Source organism: Scyliorhinus canicula, chromosome 6 (genome assembly GCF_902713615.1).
Source record: "Scyliorhinus canicula chromosome 6, sScyCan1.1, whole genome shotgun sequence".
NCBI lineage: Eukaryota > Metazoa > Chordata > Chondrichthyes > Carcharhiniformes > Scyliorhinidae > Scyliorhinus > Scyliorhinus canicula.
In genome coordinates, this window is record NC_052151.1 from 175,563,669 (window position 1) to 175,579,472 (window position 15,804).

The 15,804-nt window shown below is 44.1% G+C and overlaps 1 protein-coding gene across 1 annotated transcript; it reads right to left on the minus strand.

Moving 5' to 3' along the window:
- Positions 1 to 5,026: 5,026 nt before the first annotated feature.
- On the minus strand, positions 5,027 to 14,408 carry LOC119967959 (probable G-protein coupled receptor 139). The gene is made up of 2 exons (XM_038801059.1): positions 14,229 to 14,408; positions 5,027 to 5,955 (listed from the first exon to the last, which is right to left on the minus strand). The coding sequence occupies exons 1-2, from the start codon at positions 14,296 to 14,298 to the stop codon at positions 5,027 to 5,029; spliced, it is 999 nt and encodes a 332-aa protein (XP_038656987.1). The 5' UTR covers positions 14,299 to 14,408.
- Positions 14,409 to 15,804: the final 1,396 nt, after the last annotated feature.

A 15,804-nucleotide genomic window follows, 5' to 3' on the forward strand; every position in this document is an offset into this window, starting at 1 on the left:
GGTCCTCCTCTGTAAACCACAGGGAAGCAGCCCAAGAATGGCTGAGTGCCGGCTACCCTTTGCGGGATTTTTTTGGTTGGCGACAGCCATCTTACTCAGCAGATCGCACACCCCCGTTCTTCAATATCCAGAACCCCCAGACCGGAACGGTCTGCTTACTCCGGGAAGTACGAACTCCTGGAACAAATGTGTTAGGAACCAGTTCATGTAAGTACACTTTTAGTCTTACTGACTGGAAAGGCCACGCCATCATCAATAACATTATTAACCACACAGGGGGACCTGTGCTATCATAGGGACCGAATGTTGCACTTACATTCCAGACAGTTCAGAGAATATCACGCGTCTGGTAACCCATATCAGAGATGGAGTACAGCGCTTGCGACTCGCCGGTCAGGCTGACTGGTGGAGCTGGATGTGGTCCAATTCTTGGGCCACTTACCTGTTCCATGGGCTCATTATCTTCGTTACCATCTGTTTGTTGCTCTGTATCATAGCTACTGGTGTGAAATGCCTATGCAACCGTTTGGGTGCCACTGTATTACCACAGATGCTTCAGAGATCCGCCCTAGACGAAAAAGAAAAACTGGTTCCACCTACCCCTGACCTATATGAGGAAGTGGCATCCTGCCGGAGCCTAGTAGAGGAGGAGTACCTCCGCCTCGCTCTCATTTCCATCTAAAGTATCCTGAGTGTTATGTGATCATGGAATGATCAAAGGGGGGAATGTAGAAGTGGATTTCATTTGGAACTTCGCTGATAGGGTTAATATAACAGTTCTGAAAAGCTCTGTGAAAAAGATGTCAACAGGTCAAGGGATGAAATAAAGGGAGCGTGTTCTGACCGGCATCTGTGAAAGCAGAGATATCAGAAGGTCATGGGATGGAAAAAGGGGAGTGTGGCTTTAGTACTATTTAATGTTCTGACCCGCATCTGTGAAAGCAGAGAGGTCAAAAAGTCAAAGAATGGAATGAATGGGAAGCGTTACTTTATTGCGGAGATAGCGCAATTAAGCTCGTTTGACCAGTTGAGACAAATAAACATTGAAATGTAAAAGGAATGGGCTTTGGAGTGAGTTAAGCCAGATGGCCATGGGATACAAAAACCTTTGTAATAATATTAATAGTAACTTGTGCTAATGATTATGTCAAAAATAACCTCCCGACCTCGAAGAATAATTCCATATATGTACATGTTCTGGATCCTTGCCAAATCATAGGTGTATCTAGGAATTTAAGGGGACCACCCCTAAGCTGTAAAATGTATAAAAATACAGTCCTTATTCTGGGATTTTGGCACTTCTCGAAGGTAGTTACCCGACTGCTTAGAGATTTGTCCCGGCCGTGAATAAACGAACATTCGTTACTGACGTGTTCGAGTGTTTTACTTCTGGACTGACGATCAGATACGTGAAAGCGCAATTCACAGACCCACTACCTCAAATCCAAAAAACAATTAGGTGATTGACACTTCACCCATGTCTTAAACAGGGCTTTAGAGCCTATTGGCTGCTTCTGTGGTGCACTGGTTATCACGTCCACTGCACATTGTGGAAGTTACCCAGTTTGATCCCAAGTGAATCACAGGTGTTGCAGTGCTATCATCCTCGGGAAGGCAAGGCTAGAGGTAACAGTAATGATAAACTTTAATAGTGTCACAAGTAGGCTTACATTAACACTGGAATGAAGTTACGGTGAAAATCCCCTCGTTGCCACACTCCTGCGCTTGTTTGGATCCACTGAGGGAGAATTCAGAATGTCCAATTCACCTAACAACCCGTCTTTTGGGACTTTGCATCTTTCACAGTGAAGGTGGCAGTCAGATGGTCTGGAAACCCTCTAGGGTCCCATGGGTGGAGGGCTCCACTCTGAGCTCCTGCTGATCCCTTGGGTACCCGGGGACCCTTGTACTCCTCCGTGAGATAGGGGGCAGCTGGAGTGAGATCCAGAAGCCCCATCATCCACTGGTGCTGACACTCGTGGATTCTTTGAGTTGTCTGCACCGTGCAGTTTGAAGCCCTGCACTGTGGAACCCATGCACTGAGCCATGGAGGTCATGAGCTGAGCCATGGAGCAGACAACTCCCACCATGGAGCAAAATTTCTCTCCAAGGTCTCAAATTAGAATCCACTCTCGCAGTCATGATCTTTTAATGTTTCAGTGACAGCATCCTTCCCTCAAACAGAAGGAAATGGGACTCCTCCAATAGGCCTTTCAGTCCAATGTGGGACATTTTCATTCCATCCTAATGCTCGTGACTCTGCCTTTACAGGTCCAACAGATCTGGGACATCCACACCCAGAGTCATATCATCAGCTTGGGGCTCAGAAGACTGGGCTCCAGCATCCCTCTGAGTTCCAGTTCCTTGGGACATCCCGCCCTCCACCTGCTGTCGATCATCAGGTGTGAGGTGATCACCAGTGAGTTACCCAGAAGCCTGCCCTATAGTTAACCCCACTAAGGTGCAAGTATCTGCACTGGAAGAGGATGCCGTTGGCATGGTGATGTCTGGGAATTCTCCTTTCAAGATGTTCAGGTCAGTGCTATCCAGGGGATGCGAAGATTGTCTGGGCTGCTCCTCGATAGCCCAGCAAGGGAAGGGAGATGGCATTTTTAGGGGGCTAAATGATGCAGGATGTTTACTCATATGAGGTGTGAGGAACAACTGTATATCTTGAGGGTTCCCACATTTGCTTACTGCCCACAATTCGCCCTCTGCACAGACACGGTCTTGCTCCTCCCCGGCCAGCTCAATGGCTCTTTCATCATATGGTGTGAGAGTGTGGGCCTCACGCATCACAATGGGTATTGTGGAGATCTACCTTGCGGTTCAAGTGCAGTCTCGCATACACTTTAAAACTCGGTAGAAATTTGAGTTACACTTCTCGGATGCAAAGTAAAAATCTTTTATTGCCTCTACTGATTACAATTAAGAGACACCTAAACCTATTCTCAATAAAGCCTTGCCAGCAAAAGACTTAAAAAGAAGTAATTTATAAAACAATTTTAACTTTAAAAAATGATACAGAAATGGTTTCTTGCTTCAGGCACAGACAGCTTGTACAGACAGCAAGAGTTTTAGAAAGGAAAATATGAAAATAAGGATAGCGAATATTCAAATAAAAGTATAGATTGATCTGGATTGAAAATGGCTGTCTGAACTCTCATGTTTAAGGAAAATGTTATCAGTCTGAGGCCATCTATCCCGACCTCTATATCGTCCTGATTGGTTTGGGTGACTTTCAAATACATTTGATTGAATAGTTAATTGTCAATACTCAATGTGCAACATAAGTTTTACGTGTTTCATGTTTGAATTTTTGTGTGTGCTATGGGATGTGATTTTGTGCTGTAATCGAATCTGGTCCTTACAAGTTTTCTACTGACTCACATTTTATCCATATTCTGAACAATGGTGGATTCCGACCTTGATCTGATTACTGGTGCAGCTCATTTTTAATATGAAACTAATTTTGAATTCTGTTAATTAGAACAATAGTCAGTGCATATTGTCAGTAAAAATGTTGCATTTATCTCCAGCTAGTTTGTGGATGTGTCAAGTTCTGTACCTCTGTTCAAGTTATGTGTTTTGTCATGACCTAAGGTTATGAATACTGAAATCCTCTTTAAAATGGGTTTTAAAGACTGGGCTTTAATATTTACATTAAAATGGCCTTTTACCGATCAGAAATAGCTGATTTCCTTCAGGTAGCAATGCCCTCTCAAGTCTGTTTGCTCCATTTCGTCCTGCGGAGAGACAGAGGAGAAAGTGTAGACGGAGGTGCTGCCAGTTTGGATGCTTGAGGAGAGCCTCAGATGCACAGTGTCTTGGTGAGACTACATCTGGAGTATTGTGAACAGTATTGGTCTCCTTGTGAAAGATACACGTGCATTGGAAACTGTTCAGAGAATGTTTACCAGGCTAACACTTGGAATTGGCAGGCTGTCTGATGAGGAATGGCTTGACAGGCTGGACGTATATCCACTGGAGTTCGGAAGAGTAAAAGGCACCTTGATTGAAATATATAAGATCCTGTGGGTCCTTGACAGGGGGATGTGGAAAGGTTGTTTCCTATTGTGGGAGAATCTAGTTCTGGGAATCACTGCTTAACAAACAAGAGGCTGGTAATTTAATACAAAGGTGAGGAAATTATTTTTCACTCAGAGGTTTGTGCGACTTTGGAACTTTCTTCCTGAGAAGGCGGTGGAAGCAGAGTCTTTGAATATCTTTAATGCGGAAGTAGATAGATTCTTGGTAAGCAAGGGGGTGAAAGGTTAGCAGTTGTAGGCGGCAATGTGGAATTGAGGTTAATATTGGGTTAACCATGAGCTTATTGAATGGCGGAGCTGGCTGCTGGAACCAAGAGGTCCACTCCTGCTCCTAAATCGTATCTTCATGTGTTTTGATTCCCTTTAACCCGAGATCAGTCTCTTTGGTCTGGAGTAATGCGCGGGACCCTCCGGGGGACCTGGAGGGAGGGAGCTGGTCACACTAGGAGTTGGGATGGTCGCTGTCATCAGACAGAATTCCTGGAGGAGTGTCTGAGCTTAGAAACCTTCTGTACCAAGATAAATGAAGACCAGGTATTGAAACTTCTTACTGTAAAAATACATACTGAATGAATCAGAAGTGGAGTTACTGTGGGTGGACGAGCAACCTTTGTTGTTGTGTCTGCTAAAGAAAGAGAAATTTAACTCGAGACCTATAAATATTGTGAAAAACTATCATAAATTTCCATAGGAGAGGAGGTCGGACTGATCAAAAACAGCAGCTGAAACCTAATTCCAATGTTCCAAAGTGAATTCTAGATTGATTTGATTTTTTGTTTAATTTAGAGTACCCAATTTTTTTTTTTCAATTAAGGTGCAATTTTAGCATGGCCAATCCACCTACCTGCACGTCATCGGTTGTGGGGTGAAACCCACGCAGACACTGGGAGAAAGTGTAAACTCCACACAGACAGTGACCCAAGGCTGGGATTGAAGCCAGGTCCTCAGCACTGTAAGCAGCAGTGCTAACCACTGCACTACCATGCCACACCAGTTTTGGCATCAATTTTAAACAACCCTTCCATCAGTATCCAGGGATATTTCAACGTCTTCTTGAATTCTTCCCTGAATTTACTCTGGGTGGCTGCATAAATAAGCGTGTTTATGCAGGAATTCAAAAATTTCATCATCGCTCCAGTTTCAGTGGCGATGTACGCAGGAGCTGTGTAGTCACCATGATATTTATTTGTGTTTATCAGTCTTGTTGTTACAAAACTCACACTCTCTGTCAGCCACAACAGTATAAAACTGCCCGAGATGGTGAAGAGTAAAATGATGGATTTCCTTCGATTCTCCATCTCTGAATCACTCTGATTCTCACTGCTGTGACCCCGGAGTCTCCTACGGACTCTGCTGGCCACTAAAACACGTCTGATTGTCAAAGAATTAAACAGGACAATTAAAGTAAACGGGAGCCAGACACGCCAGATGCTGTGAAACCAGATGAACATCGCACCAAAAGATGAGGAAAGAATTGCCAGATTTGGTCGGCAGCCCCACCACAATTTGTTAATCATCTGTTCAAGTTCATAGGCAGAAAATAAGGGGATGTTCTTTATAAAGATCAGGATCGAAAACATTGTTATAACCAGAGCCGCAGTTCTCTCGGTGCAGTATTTTGTTTTAAACGTCTGGCTGCAGATAATTATAAAACGGTCAAATGTGAAGGAAACAGTGAACCAAACAGACAAATCAAGGCTAACAGTAATCATATATAAAATGAACTTACACACGGGAGTGTGAGACAGGAATGAATGTGGAAAATGATAACTGAAAATATAATACACCATTACATTGATAATCATAACGAGTAGATCTCCTGTTGCCATGGCCACCATGTAGATGGAGATACATTTGGAAAGGCTGCAGTTTCCTCGGGAGAGTGTCACAATCGTCACTAAGTTTGCTGTAAGAGAGAGAAGAAAACATGAGAGCCACTCAAATAAATTGTTACGCCACCCTAGAAAAGTGCACAGTCAATTCCAGCCCCACGTACCCCGGAGTCACAACACAGCCTCAAGTACTTCAGCCTTTCCTCATAAGATCTCCCCTCCATACCAGGCAACATTCTTGTAAATCTCCTCTGTACCCTTTCCAATGCTTCCACATCCTTCCTATAATGTGACGACCAGAACTGCACACAATACTCCAAATGCGACCGCACCAGAGTTTTGTACAACTGCAACATAACCTCATGGCTCCGAAACTCAATTCCTCTACCAATAAAAGCTAACACACCGTATGCCTTCTTAACAACCCTCTCAACCTGGGTGGCAACTTTCAGGGATCTATGGACATGGACACCGAGATCTCTCTGCTCGTCCACACTACCAAGAATCTTACCATTAGCCCAGTACTCTGCCTTTCTGTTATTCCTTCCAAAATGAATCACATCACACTTTTCTGCATTAAACTCCATTTGCCACCTATCAGCCCAGCTCTGCAGCTTACCTATGTCCCTCTGTAACTTGTAACATCCTTCTGCACTGTCCACAACTCCACCGACTTTAGTGTCATCTGCAAATTTACTCACCCATCCTTCTACGCCCTCCTCCAGGTCATTTCTAAAAATGACAAACAGTAACGGCCCCAAAACAGATCCTTGTGGCACACCACTAGTAACTGGACACCAGTCAGAGCATTTCCCATCAACCACCACTCTTTTTCTTCTATCAACTAGCCAATTTCTGATCCAAACTGCTAAATCACACTGAATCCCATGCCTCTGTATTTTCTGCAATAGCCTACCATGGGAACCTTATCAAACGCTTTACTGAAATCCATATACACCACATCAACTGCTTTACCCTCATCCACCTGTTTGGCCACCTTCTCGAAGAACTCAATGAGGTTTGTGAGGCACGACCTACCCTTCACAAAACCATGTTGACTATCTCTAATCAAATTATTCCTTTCCAGATGATTATACATCCTATCTCTTATAAACCTTTCCAAGACTTTTCCCACAACAGAAGTAAGGCTCACTGGTCTATAGTTACCGGGGCTATCTCTACTCCCCTTCTTGTACAAGGGGACAACATTTGCTATCCTCCAGTCCTCTGGCACTATTCCTGTAGACAAAGATGACTTAAAGATCAAAACCAAAGGCTCAGCGATCTCCTCCCTAGTTTCCAAGAGAATCCTAGGATAAACCCCATCCGGCCCAGGGGACTTATCTATTTTCACACTTTCCAGAATCGCTAACACCTCCTCCTTATGAACCTCAAAACCTTCTAGTCTAGTAGCCTGTATCTCAGAATTCTCCTCGACAACTTTGTCTTTTTCCTGTGTGAATACTGCCGAAAAATATTCATTTAGCACCTCTCCAAACTCCTCGGACTCTACGCACAACTTTCCACTACTGTCCTTGACTGGCCCTACTCTTACCTTAGTCATTCTTTTATTCCTGACATACCTATAGAAAGCCTCAGGGTTATCCTTGATCCTACCTTCCAAAGACTTCTCATGTCCTCGCTTGGCTCTTCTTAGCTCTCTCTTTAGGGCCTTCCTAGCTAACTTGTAACTCTCAAGCGACCCCACTGAACCATCATGTCTCACCTTCACATAAGCCTCCTTCTTCCTCTTGACAAGTGATTCAACTGCTTTAGTAACCCATGGTTCCCTCACTCAACCACTTCCTCCCTGCCTAACAGGTACATACTTATCAACAACACGCAGTAGCTGTCCCTTGAACATGCTCCACATTTCCATTGTGCCCATCCCCTGCAGTTTTCCTCTCCAGGCGATGCATCCTAAGTCTTGCCTCATCGCATCATAATTGCCTTTCCCCAGCAATAACTCTTGCTCTGCGGTTTATACCAATCCCTTTTCATCACTAATGTAAACGTAATCGAATTGTGGTCACTATCACCAAAATGCTCACCTACCTCCAAATCTAACACCTGTCCTGGTTCATTACCCAGTACCAAATCCAATATGGCCTCGCCTCTTGTTGGCCTATCTACATACTGCATCAGGAAACCCTCCTGTACACATTGGACAAAAACGGATGCATCTAAAGTATTCGAACTATAGTGTTTCCAGCCAATATTTGGAAAGTTAAAGTCCCCCATAACAACTACCCTGTTATCTTCGCTCCTATCCAGAATCATCTTTGCAATCCTTTCCTCTACATCTCTGGAACTTTTCGGAGGCCTATAGAAAAGACCTAACGTGGTGACCTCTCCTTTCCTGTTTCTTAACTCAGCCCATACTACCTCAGTATTCGAGTCCTCATCAAATGTCCTCTCAGCCATCGTAATACTGTCCTTGACTAACAATGCCACCCCTCCCCCTCTCTTACCACCTTCCCTGAACTTACTGAAATATCTAAACCCTGGCACCTGCAACAACCATTCCTCGCCCTGCTCTATCCATGTCTCCGAAATGGCCACAACATCGAAGTCCCAGGTACTAACCCATGCCGCAAGCTCACCCACCTTATTCTGGATGCTCCTGGTATTGAAGTAGACGCACTTTAAACCACCTTCCTTCCTGCCGGTACACTCCTGCAACTTTGAAACCTTACTCATGACCTCACTGCTCTCAGCTTCTTGTGTACTGGAGCTACAATTCAGGTTCCCAATCCCCTGCTGAACTAGTTTAAACCCTCCCGAAGAGCATGAGCAAACCTCCCCCCGAGGATATTAGTACCCCTCTGGTCCAGGTGTAGACCATCCCGTTTGTAGAGGTCCCACCTACCCCAGAATGAGCCCCAATTGTCCAGGAATCTGAAACCCTCCCTCCTGCACCATCCCTGCAGCCACGTGTTCAACTGCTCTCTCCCTATTCCTCGACTCGCTAGCACGTGGCACGGGTAACAACCCAGAGATAATAACTCTGTTTGTTCTAGCTTAAGTTTCCACCCTAGCTCCCTGAATTCCTGCCTTACATCCCTATCCCTTTTCCCACCTGTGCCGTTGGTACCTATGTGGACCATGATTTGGGGCTGCCCCCCCTCCCCCTTAAGGATCCCGAAAACACGATCATGTACAAACCATTGAAAATAAGAAACAAACTTGTTTGTCAATACCGGATACACTTGAGCTGTTAAACTGAACCACTTTTACAGAGATATTTTCTTGGCTGGTGGGAGGAGAGGAGGTGTTTGGCCCTCTGGAGTTGGAGAGTTCATCAGGCGCTCAGGTAAAGGCCAAGGCCAAATGAGCCACCGCGGGCGGTGATTCTCCACTTCCAGAATTATCAACAGAAGGAGGGGATCAGGGAGTGGGCGAAGAGGATGCAGATTATTGACTGGGATGGTTACATGGTGCAGATATATCAGGACATTGAGCCGGCGAAGAGATGTTCACCCATTTACCAGGGTGAAGGCGGTGTTTTACAGTAAGGACGTGAGGCTTGGAAAGGTGTACCCAGCAAGGCTGCAGCTCACCATGGACTCAAGAAATTATTATTTTGGCAGGCCTGAGCAGGCAGAGGCATTTGTCAGAAATAGGTAGTTGGGGCTGTCTTGTTATGATCTTGGCGTAGCGGCTTCCTTGGTGTGCACTCTGACAAAGGAAGGTTCAGACGTGGATATAACTTCAACATGTTTATTGAACTATTTGTAATTTTCCTACTCGGGTTCAACTCTCCTGATAATTATTTTATAGCTACTCAGACTGACAAGCCAGTCTGCCACAATCCACATGGTGGGTGTGACATTGAATCAACCCTGTGTCTCTAGTCACTGAGTGTCTCCACTGGAAAGAGGAAGGTCATGTGTGCTGTGTCCTTTATATATGGGTTGGAGTAATGCCCCCTGTGGTAGTGTCACCTCTGTGTGTATCGTGAATGCCCATTGGTTTTGTCCTATCTTACTGACCTATTGGTTGAGTGTCTGTGTGTCATGTCCCTGGTGCTCCCTCCAGTGTCTAGCTAGTCTATGTGTACTTACATTAACCCCTTGTGTATCTGCACATCATCACAGGGGCCAGTGTGAAGAGGACTGTCAGGCTATGTGAAGGGGGGGGGGTGCAGTTTTGTGCAATCTACTTATGACTTTGTGTGTTATGTACCTTTGGCTCTGCTGAGGGATAATAATAATAATCACTTCATGTCACAAGTAGGCTTCAGTGAAGTTACTGTGAAAAGCCCCTCGTCGCCACATTCCGGCACCTTTTTGGGGAGAACAGTATGGGATGGGAAAATGATAATAAAAATAAGGGGATTGTTGTGTTTCGCGCAGAGTGGAAGAGGCCTATTAATGTAGTGGGGTGTTGGGCATGTTGGAGGGGAATGTGGGACAGGAGGGATGGGATAGCAGTTGTTCTTAAGGAATTATTTGAGGGGACACTGCGGGGGCCATTTTGCTGGCGACAAGGAATGGGGTGGGGAGAAAATGGGAGTGGAGTGGAGGGAGAGGCTGCTCCCTGTTGGGCCAGCTGGGGTGGGGCGCAATGGGCCTAGCATTTTGAGGGTAGGCCCCAAGGGGTGAGCTGTTTTCGGGCGGCTGCTGTTTTGCCTTGAGGGAATGGTTTCCACTACCTGAGGGTCCAGGTGGTACGGGAGTGGGCACAGCTTCACTAATTGTATTTCACTAGACTGACAGTAGTGTCAGGGTGGATTTACAAAGGTTGGATAGCCTCCCATTGTCACTGGCGGGCTGGGTACAAGCTTTAAGGTTGGATATCTTGACAAGATTTGTGATTTTGTTTCAATGCCTCCCAGTCTTTCTGCCTGAAACATTTCTTTGGGAGTTATGGGATTATCATAATGGGATTAATATCATGCAAGGGGTGCTGATGACAGCATCTCTGCCGTTTGCCCCAGCAAAATATTCTTTGAATCCAATGGTCACCTCCACATTAAAGATATGTCAACAGCTCCGCCAGTACTTTAACCTGCGGGCAATATCAAGGTGGGCTCCTATCTGTTGGCACCATCTGTTCATGCCAGAAAAATTGGCTGCAACATTTGTGATTCGGAAAGGCAAGGGGATGGAGAGGGTGAGGGACTTGTATTTGGAGGGTTCCCAGGCCCAAAACACTCATTCCAGGTTAAGCAGCGTTTCACTTGCACCTCTTCCAAATTGGTCTATTGCATTCGCTACTCCCAATGTGGTCTTGTCTATATCGGAGAGACCAAGCGCAGACGGGGTGATCAGTTTGCTGAGCAACTTCGGTCTGCGCATTCAGGATCCTGACCTTCCCTTGCTTGCCATTTCAATACAAGACCCTGCTCCCATGGCCACATGTCTGTCCTTGGCCTGCTGCAAAGTTCCAGTGAAGCTCACGCAAACTGGAGGAACAACACCTCATCTTCCGGTTAGGCACGCTACAGCCTTCCGGTCTCAACATCAAATTCAACAACTTCAGATGATTGGCTCTGCCCCACCTCGACTCCTTTGTTTGCTTCCCATTTCATTTTAACTATCTTTTACAATTTCTTTCATTCTTGTCTTTCTTTATATATATTTAACCCCGTCCCCCATCGTATCCCCCTTTCCTTACCTTTCCTCCCTTTGCTTACCCTTTCCCCTCCCTCACATCTACAACTGTCATAAATTACCCTCTAATGTTAGTTTCTCTGCTGTTTGACCTTTCACATCTTTTGTTCTCTCTGGGGACTGCCATTCGCACTCTTTCCCCGTGGTTTCTGTGGCTATTAGCACCCTGTTCCCTTGGTCCCTGTGGCAAAGACTCATCTTTCAATCTCACTCCACAGTATAAAAAGAAATAGAATATTGAGTAAATTAGCCAGTCATCTACAAACAGATCAGAAGAGTTTTTACGAGGACATAAAAAGGGAGACTGCAGTGAAAGAGAACATTGGTCCCTTGCAAGCAGAGACAGTATAAATTATTATTGAGAAGGAGGAAATGGGAAAGACATTGAACAAATATTTTGTATCTGTCTTCACAGTAGAAGACACAAGTTTCATTCCAGACATTGAAGATTTAATATAATCAGGAAATTAAGGTAATTAATATCACCAGAGAAAAAGTATTCAAGAAAATTAAGGCACTAAAATCTGACAAACCCTCGAGACCTGATGGTCTATACCTAGGTCTATATCCTCGGATTCTAAAGAGGCTGCTGCAGAGGCAGTGGGTGCAATGGCTCTAATCTTCCAAAATTCCCTCAATTACGGAACAGTTGCAGAATATTTGAAGTTACTGTTACACCGGCGTTCAAGAAAGGAGAGAGGGTGAAAATGGGAAACTGCAGGTGAGTTAGCTTGCCATAAGTTGTCAGGAATGCTGGAATCTATTGTTTTTTAAAAATTTAGAGTACCCAATTCATTTTTTCCAATTAAGGGGCAATTTAGGGTGGCCAATTCACCTACCCTGCACATCTTTTGGATTATGGGGGGGAAACCCTAGCTGACACGAAGAGAATGTGCAGACTCCACACGGACAGTGACCGAGAGTCGGGATCGAATCTGGGACCTCGGTGCTGTGAGGCAGCAGCACTAATCACTGCGCCACCGTGCTGCCTGTTGGAATCTATTCTTAAGTTAGTCTTCACAATGCACTTAGAAAATCATAGTATGATCGGAAAAGCCAATGTTGTTTTCCAAAAGGCAAATCGAGTTTGACAAATTTATTATACTTTTCTCAGGATGTAACGAGAAGGGTAGATAAAGAGGAAGCAGTATATATCGTATACCTAGATTTCCAAAATTCATTTGAGAATAAAAGTTCAACATACAAAGGTTCATGAAGTTGGGGATATGATATTAGCAGACAGAGATGATCACATTATGGACAGGGCGGAAAAACTAGTCATAAAGGAGGCATTTTCCATTTGGCAAGCTCTGACTACTGGAGTGACTCAAAGAATAGTGCTCTGGCCTCAACTATTTACAAGGGATATGGGAGTGGGTGGGAAACTGGGGTTGGAGCCCAAGATCAACAATGATCATTATTTATGACTTCGACAAAGAGGCAGAGGATAAAGTGACTAAGTTTGACAATGTTGCAAAGTTAAGTGGAAATATAAGTTTTGAGGAGGACACACAGAGGCTGAAAACATATATAGATAGATTCAAAGTGTGGCGACAAGATGGCAAATGGAGCATAAGGTGGAGACATTGAAGTTCTAAACTTTGGTTATAAGAATTAGAAAAACAGGTTTGTTTCAAGCAGGGTTTGTAAATGTTGATGTTCAGTGAGACTTGAATGTACAGGTACAAGAAACAGAGAAAGTTAGCTTGTAGGTACAGCAAGTAATTAGGAAGGCAAATGGTACGTTGGTCTTTATTGCAAGGGGATTTCAGTACAAGAATACAGAAGCCTTGTGACAATTGTACAGGGCCTTGATGAGACCACACCTGGAATACTTTGTGCAATTTTAGTCTCCCTATTTAAGGAAGTATATGATGTATTGGATGCGGTGTAGTGAAGATCGCTGGATTAGTCGCTGAGTGAGAGGCTTGTCCTCAGATCAGAGGTAAATCAAATTAGGTATTTGTTCTATCGGGTTTGGAGAATGAGAGGTGACCACAATTAAATATATAAAATTCTGAAGGGGCTGAACAGAGTAGATGTGAAGAGGTCATTTACAATGGCTGGAGAATCTAAAATAGATGAACGGTCAAGGGGTCAATCATTTGACACTCAGAAGAGGAGGAATTTCTTCACTCAATGAATTCTGAAACCTTGGTGATTTTCCAAAAGTGAATTTAAGACTGCGATGGGAGGATATTTGTCCCCAAGAGAATCAAGGGACATCGGGGTGGGCAGGACAATGGAGTGGAAGCCCAAATTGAGCCATATATCGTTCTGAAAGGTAGAGCAAACTCAATGGGTTGTATGTTCCACTCCTGCTCCCATCTCACCTTGGTGTGTACATAATTTAAATATATATGAAGATGCAGATTGAGAGCATTTTAATCTGTTGCAGGTAATTAACAACACAAAGCCGAGTGAGACACAATTAGTACTGGACCCATTTTTGATAAACCTACCCACACATTGTGATAAACTGTTGCAGTCCTAAGTTTGCATGAGATGACAAGTTGTGCAGAAGGTGTTTCAAATCCGAGTGTGCAAACGTTAAGAGTTCAGAAAAATTGTTGGATTACAGGAACATTGGAATTGTGGGTAAATGGTTCATAAATTTGTTCTGGCAACGATTGAATCTGTGATACTGTGACCCAGGAAACACCACACTTCAGGCAGGAAGGACAAGGGGTGCATTAAAACAGATTAACAACAAACAGATTACAATAACTCACCGGGAACACCAACAACTGCGAGAATCGGGTAGTAAATCTCCTTTATCAGCAGAATAGTCAGCTGCCCCATTTTCTGTGACAGTGGATGAATTCTGTCCAAGCTGAAAGTCTTTGACTCGTACACGGCAGAGGCACAGGAAGGGAGCTTTATATTTACCACACATCAATCATCCGGGGAGTCAGTCACATTACATCATTAGTAGCATTAGTGACAGTCATTGAACAAATAGAATCAATTAAATTGTTTTTCTGATTTCTGATATTTCAAAACAAAAAATAGTTGAGCTTGTTATTGTGCAGTTTGACAAAAACACCTCATACAATTCGAGAGAATCATACAGTAGAGAAGAGGCCAGTGAAGCCTGCACCGATGAAAAACTACTCTAAATCTGCACTAACCCCACTTCCCAGCACTTGACCCATAGCCTTGAATGTTATGACATTTCAAGTGCACATTTTAGAGTTTATGAGGTTTCTTGCCTCAGCTACCCTCCCAGGCAGAGCACTCCAGATTTCTGCCACCCTCTGGGTGAAAAGATTTATCCTCAGATCTCTTCTAAACCTCCTGCCTTTCACCTTAGACTCTGCTTCAGCTGCTGTATTTCCCGACTGGAACCCTCCAGCACCGCTCTGCCTCCTCCTCAAAGTATCTGGTGCTCTGGCTCCCCTGCACAGCTCCACTTCCGTTAATTATACCTCCTGTCCTGAGTTTTCCTTTCAGATTATTTTGTTATTCAATGGAGCCGACATCGGCAGGCTTGCTGCACGAATTATGGGTGGTCAATAAAATATACTCACCCTGTTTGCAGAACCTTTCCAATGATCCAATACGAGTATCGCGCATCCTACGCCAAATTGTTGTTGTGAACTTTATCCAACTAACCACAAGAGACCCAGGGAGAGATTAAAAAGTTTATTCATGGGGGGTACTACCCCATCCTCACAGCTCAAACACTAATCTAATATCACAATCACAGGGAGAGTATTTTAATACAACTCAGTCCAACAAGCCATTGATACAGACAGCCTATCCAGTTAGTCAGTACACAGAACATTGTTTTAAAATTCAGATGCTGCCTAGGTCGGTCTATTATTGAACATTCACCCAAAAGCTGTTGTAATCGCCTGGCTACGAACTGAGTGATTTTCCTAAAAAAGTAAAAATGTTGCTGGAGAGTTCTGCTGACATTAAGACCTTGAGGTACTGAATTTACCAGAATGTGATTTTACTCCAATGCAGGGGTGTGAGGTTTATTCCCTATTTACTAAACCTATTAATTCGATCTGACATCACTCACTGTGCTCACTCACATTTTCCTCTGATTCTCTCTGTTGGGGCCTCTCATAACATAATTTCGACGAAGTCACAATTATCTCTTCAACAAATAATGTCTAAACTATCTCCCTGGCATCATCTGTATGACAGGTTTTAATTTGAAAATGCTGCATCTCTTAAAGAGATGTAAAAGTACAGGAAGCCATTGTAAAAGTAAGCTTGGCAGAGCAAAAGACACCAGAATGGAACAACATGGCAGAGAATGAACTCCAAGGGTCTCCACTAATAAGAATAATCTTT

What these genes read in the sequence shown, in the direction of transcription:
- LOC119967959 (XM_038801059.1), bottom strand. Translation starts at nt 14,298, where the DNA reads ATGGGGCAGCTGACTATTCTGCTGATAAAGGAGATTTACTACCCGATT. An exon ending in CGCAGTTGTTGGTGTTCCCG is followed by an intron (nt 5,956 to 14,228) that starts GTGAGTTATTGT and finishes TCTCTCTTACAG; the next exon opens with CAAACTTAGTGACGATTGTG.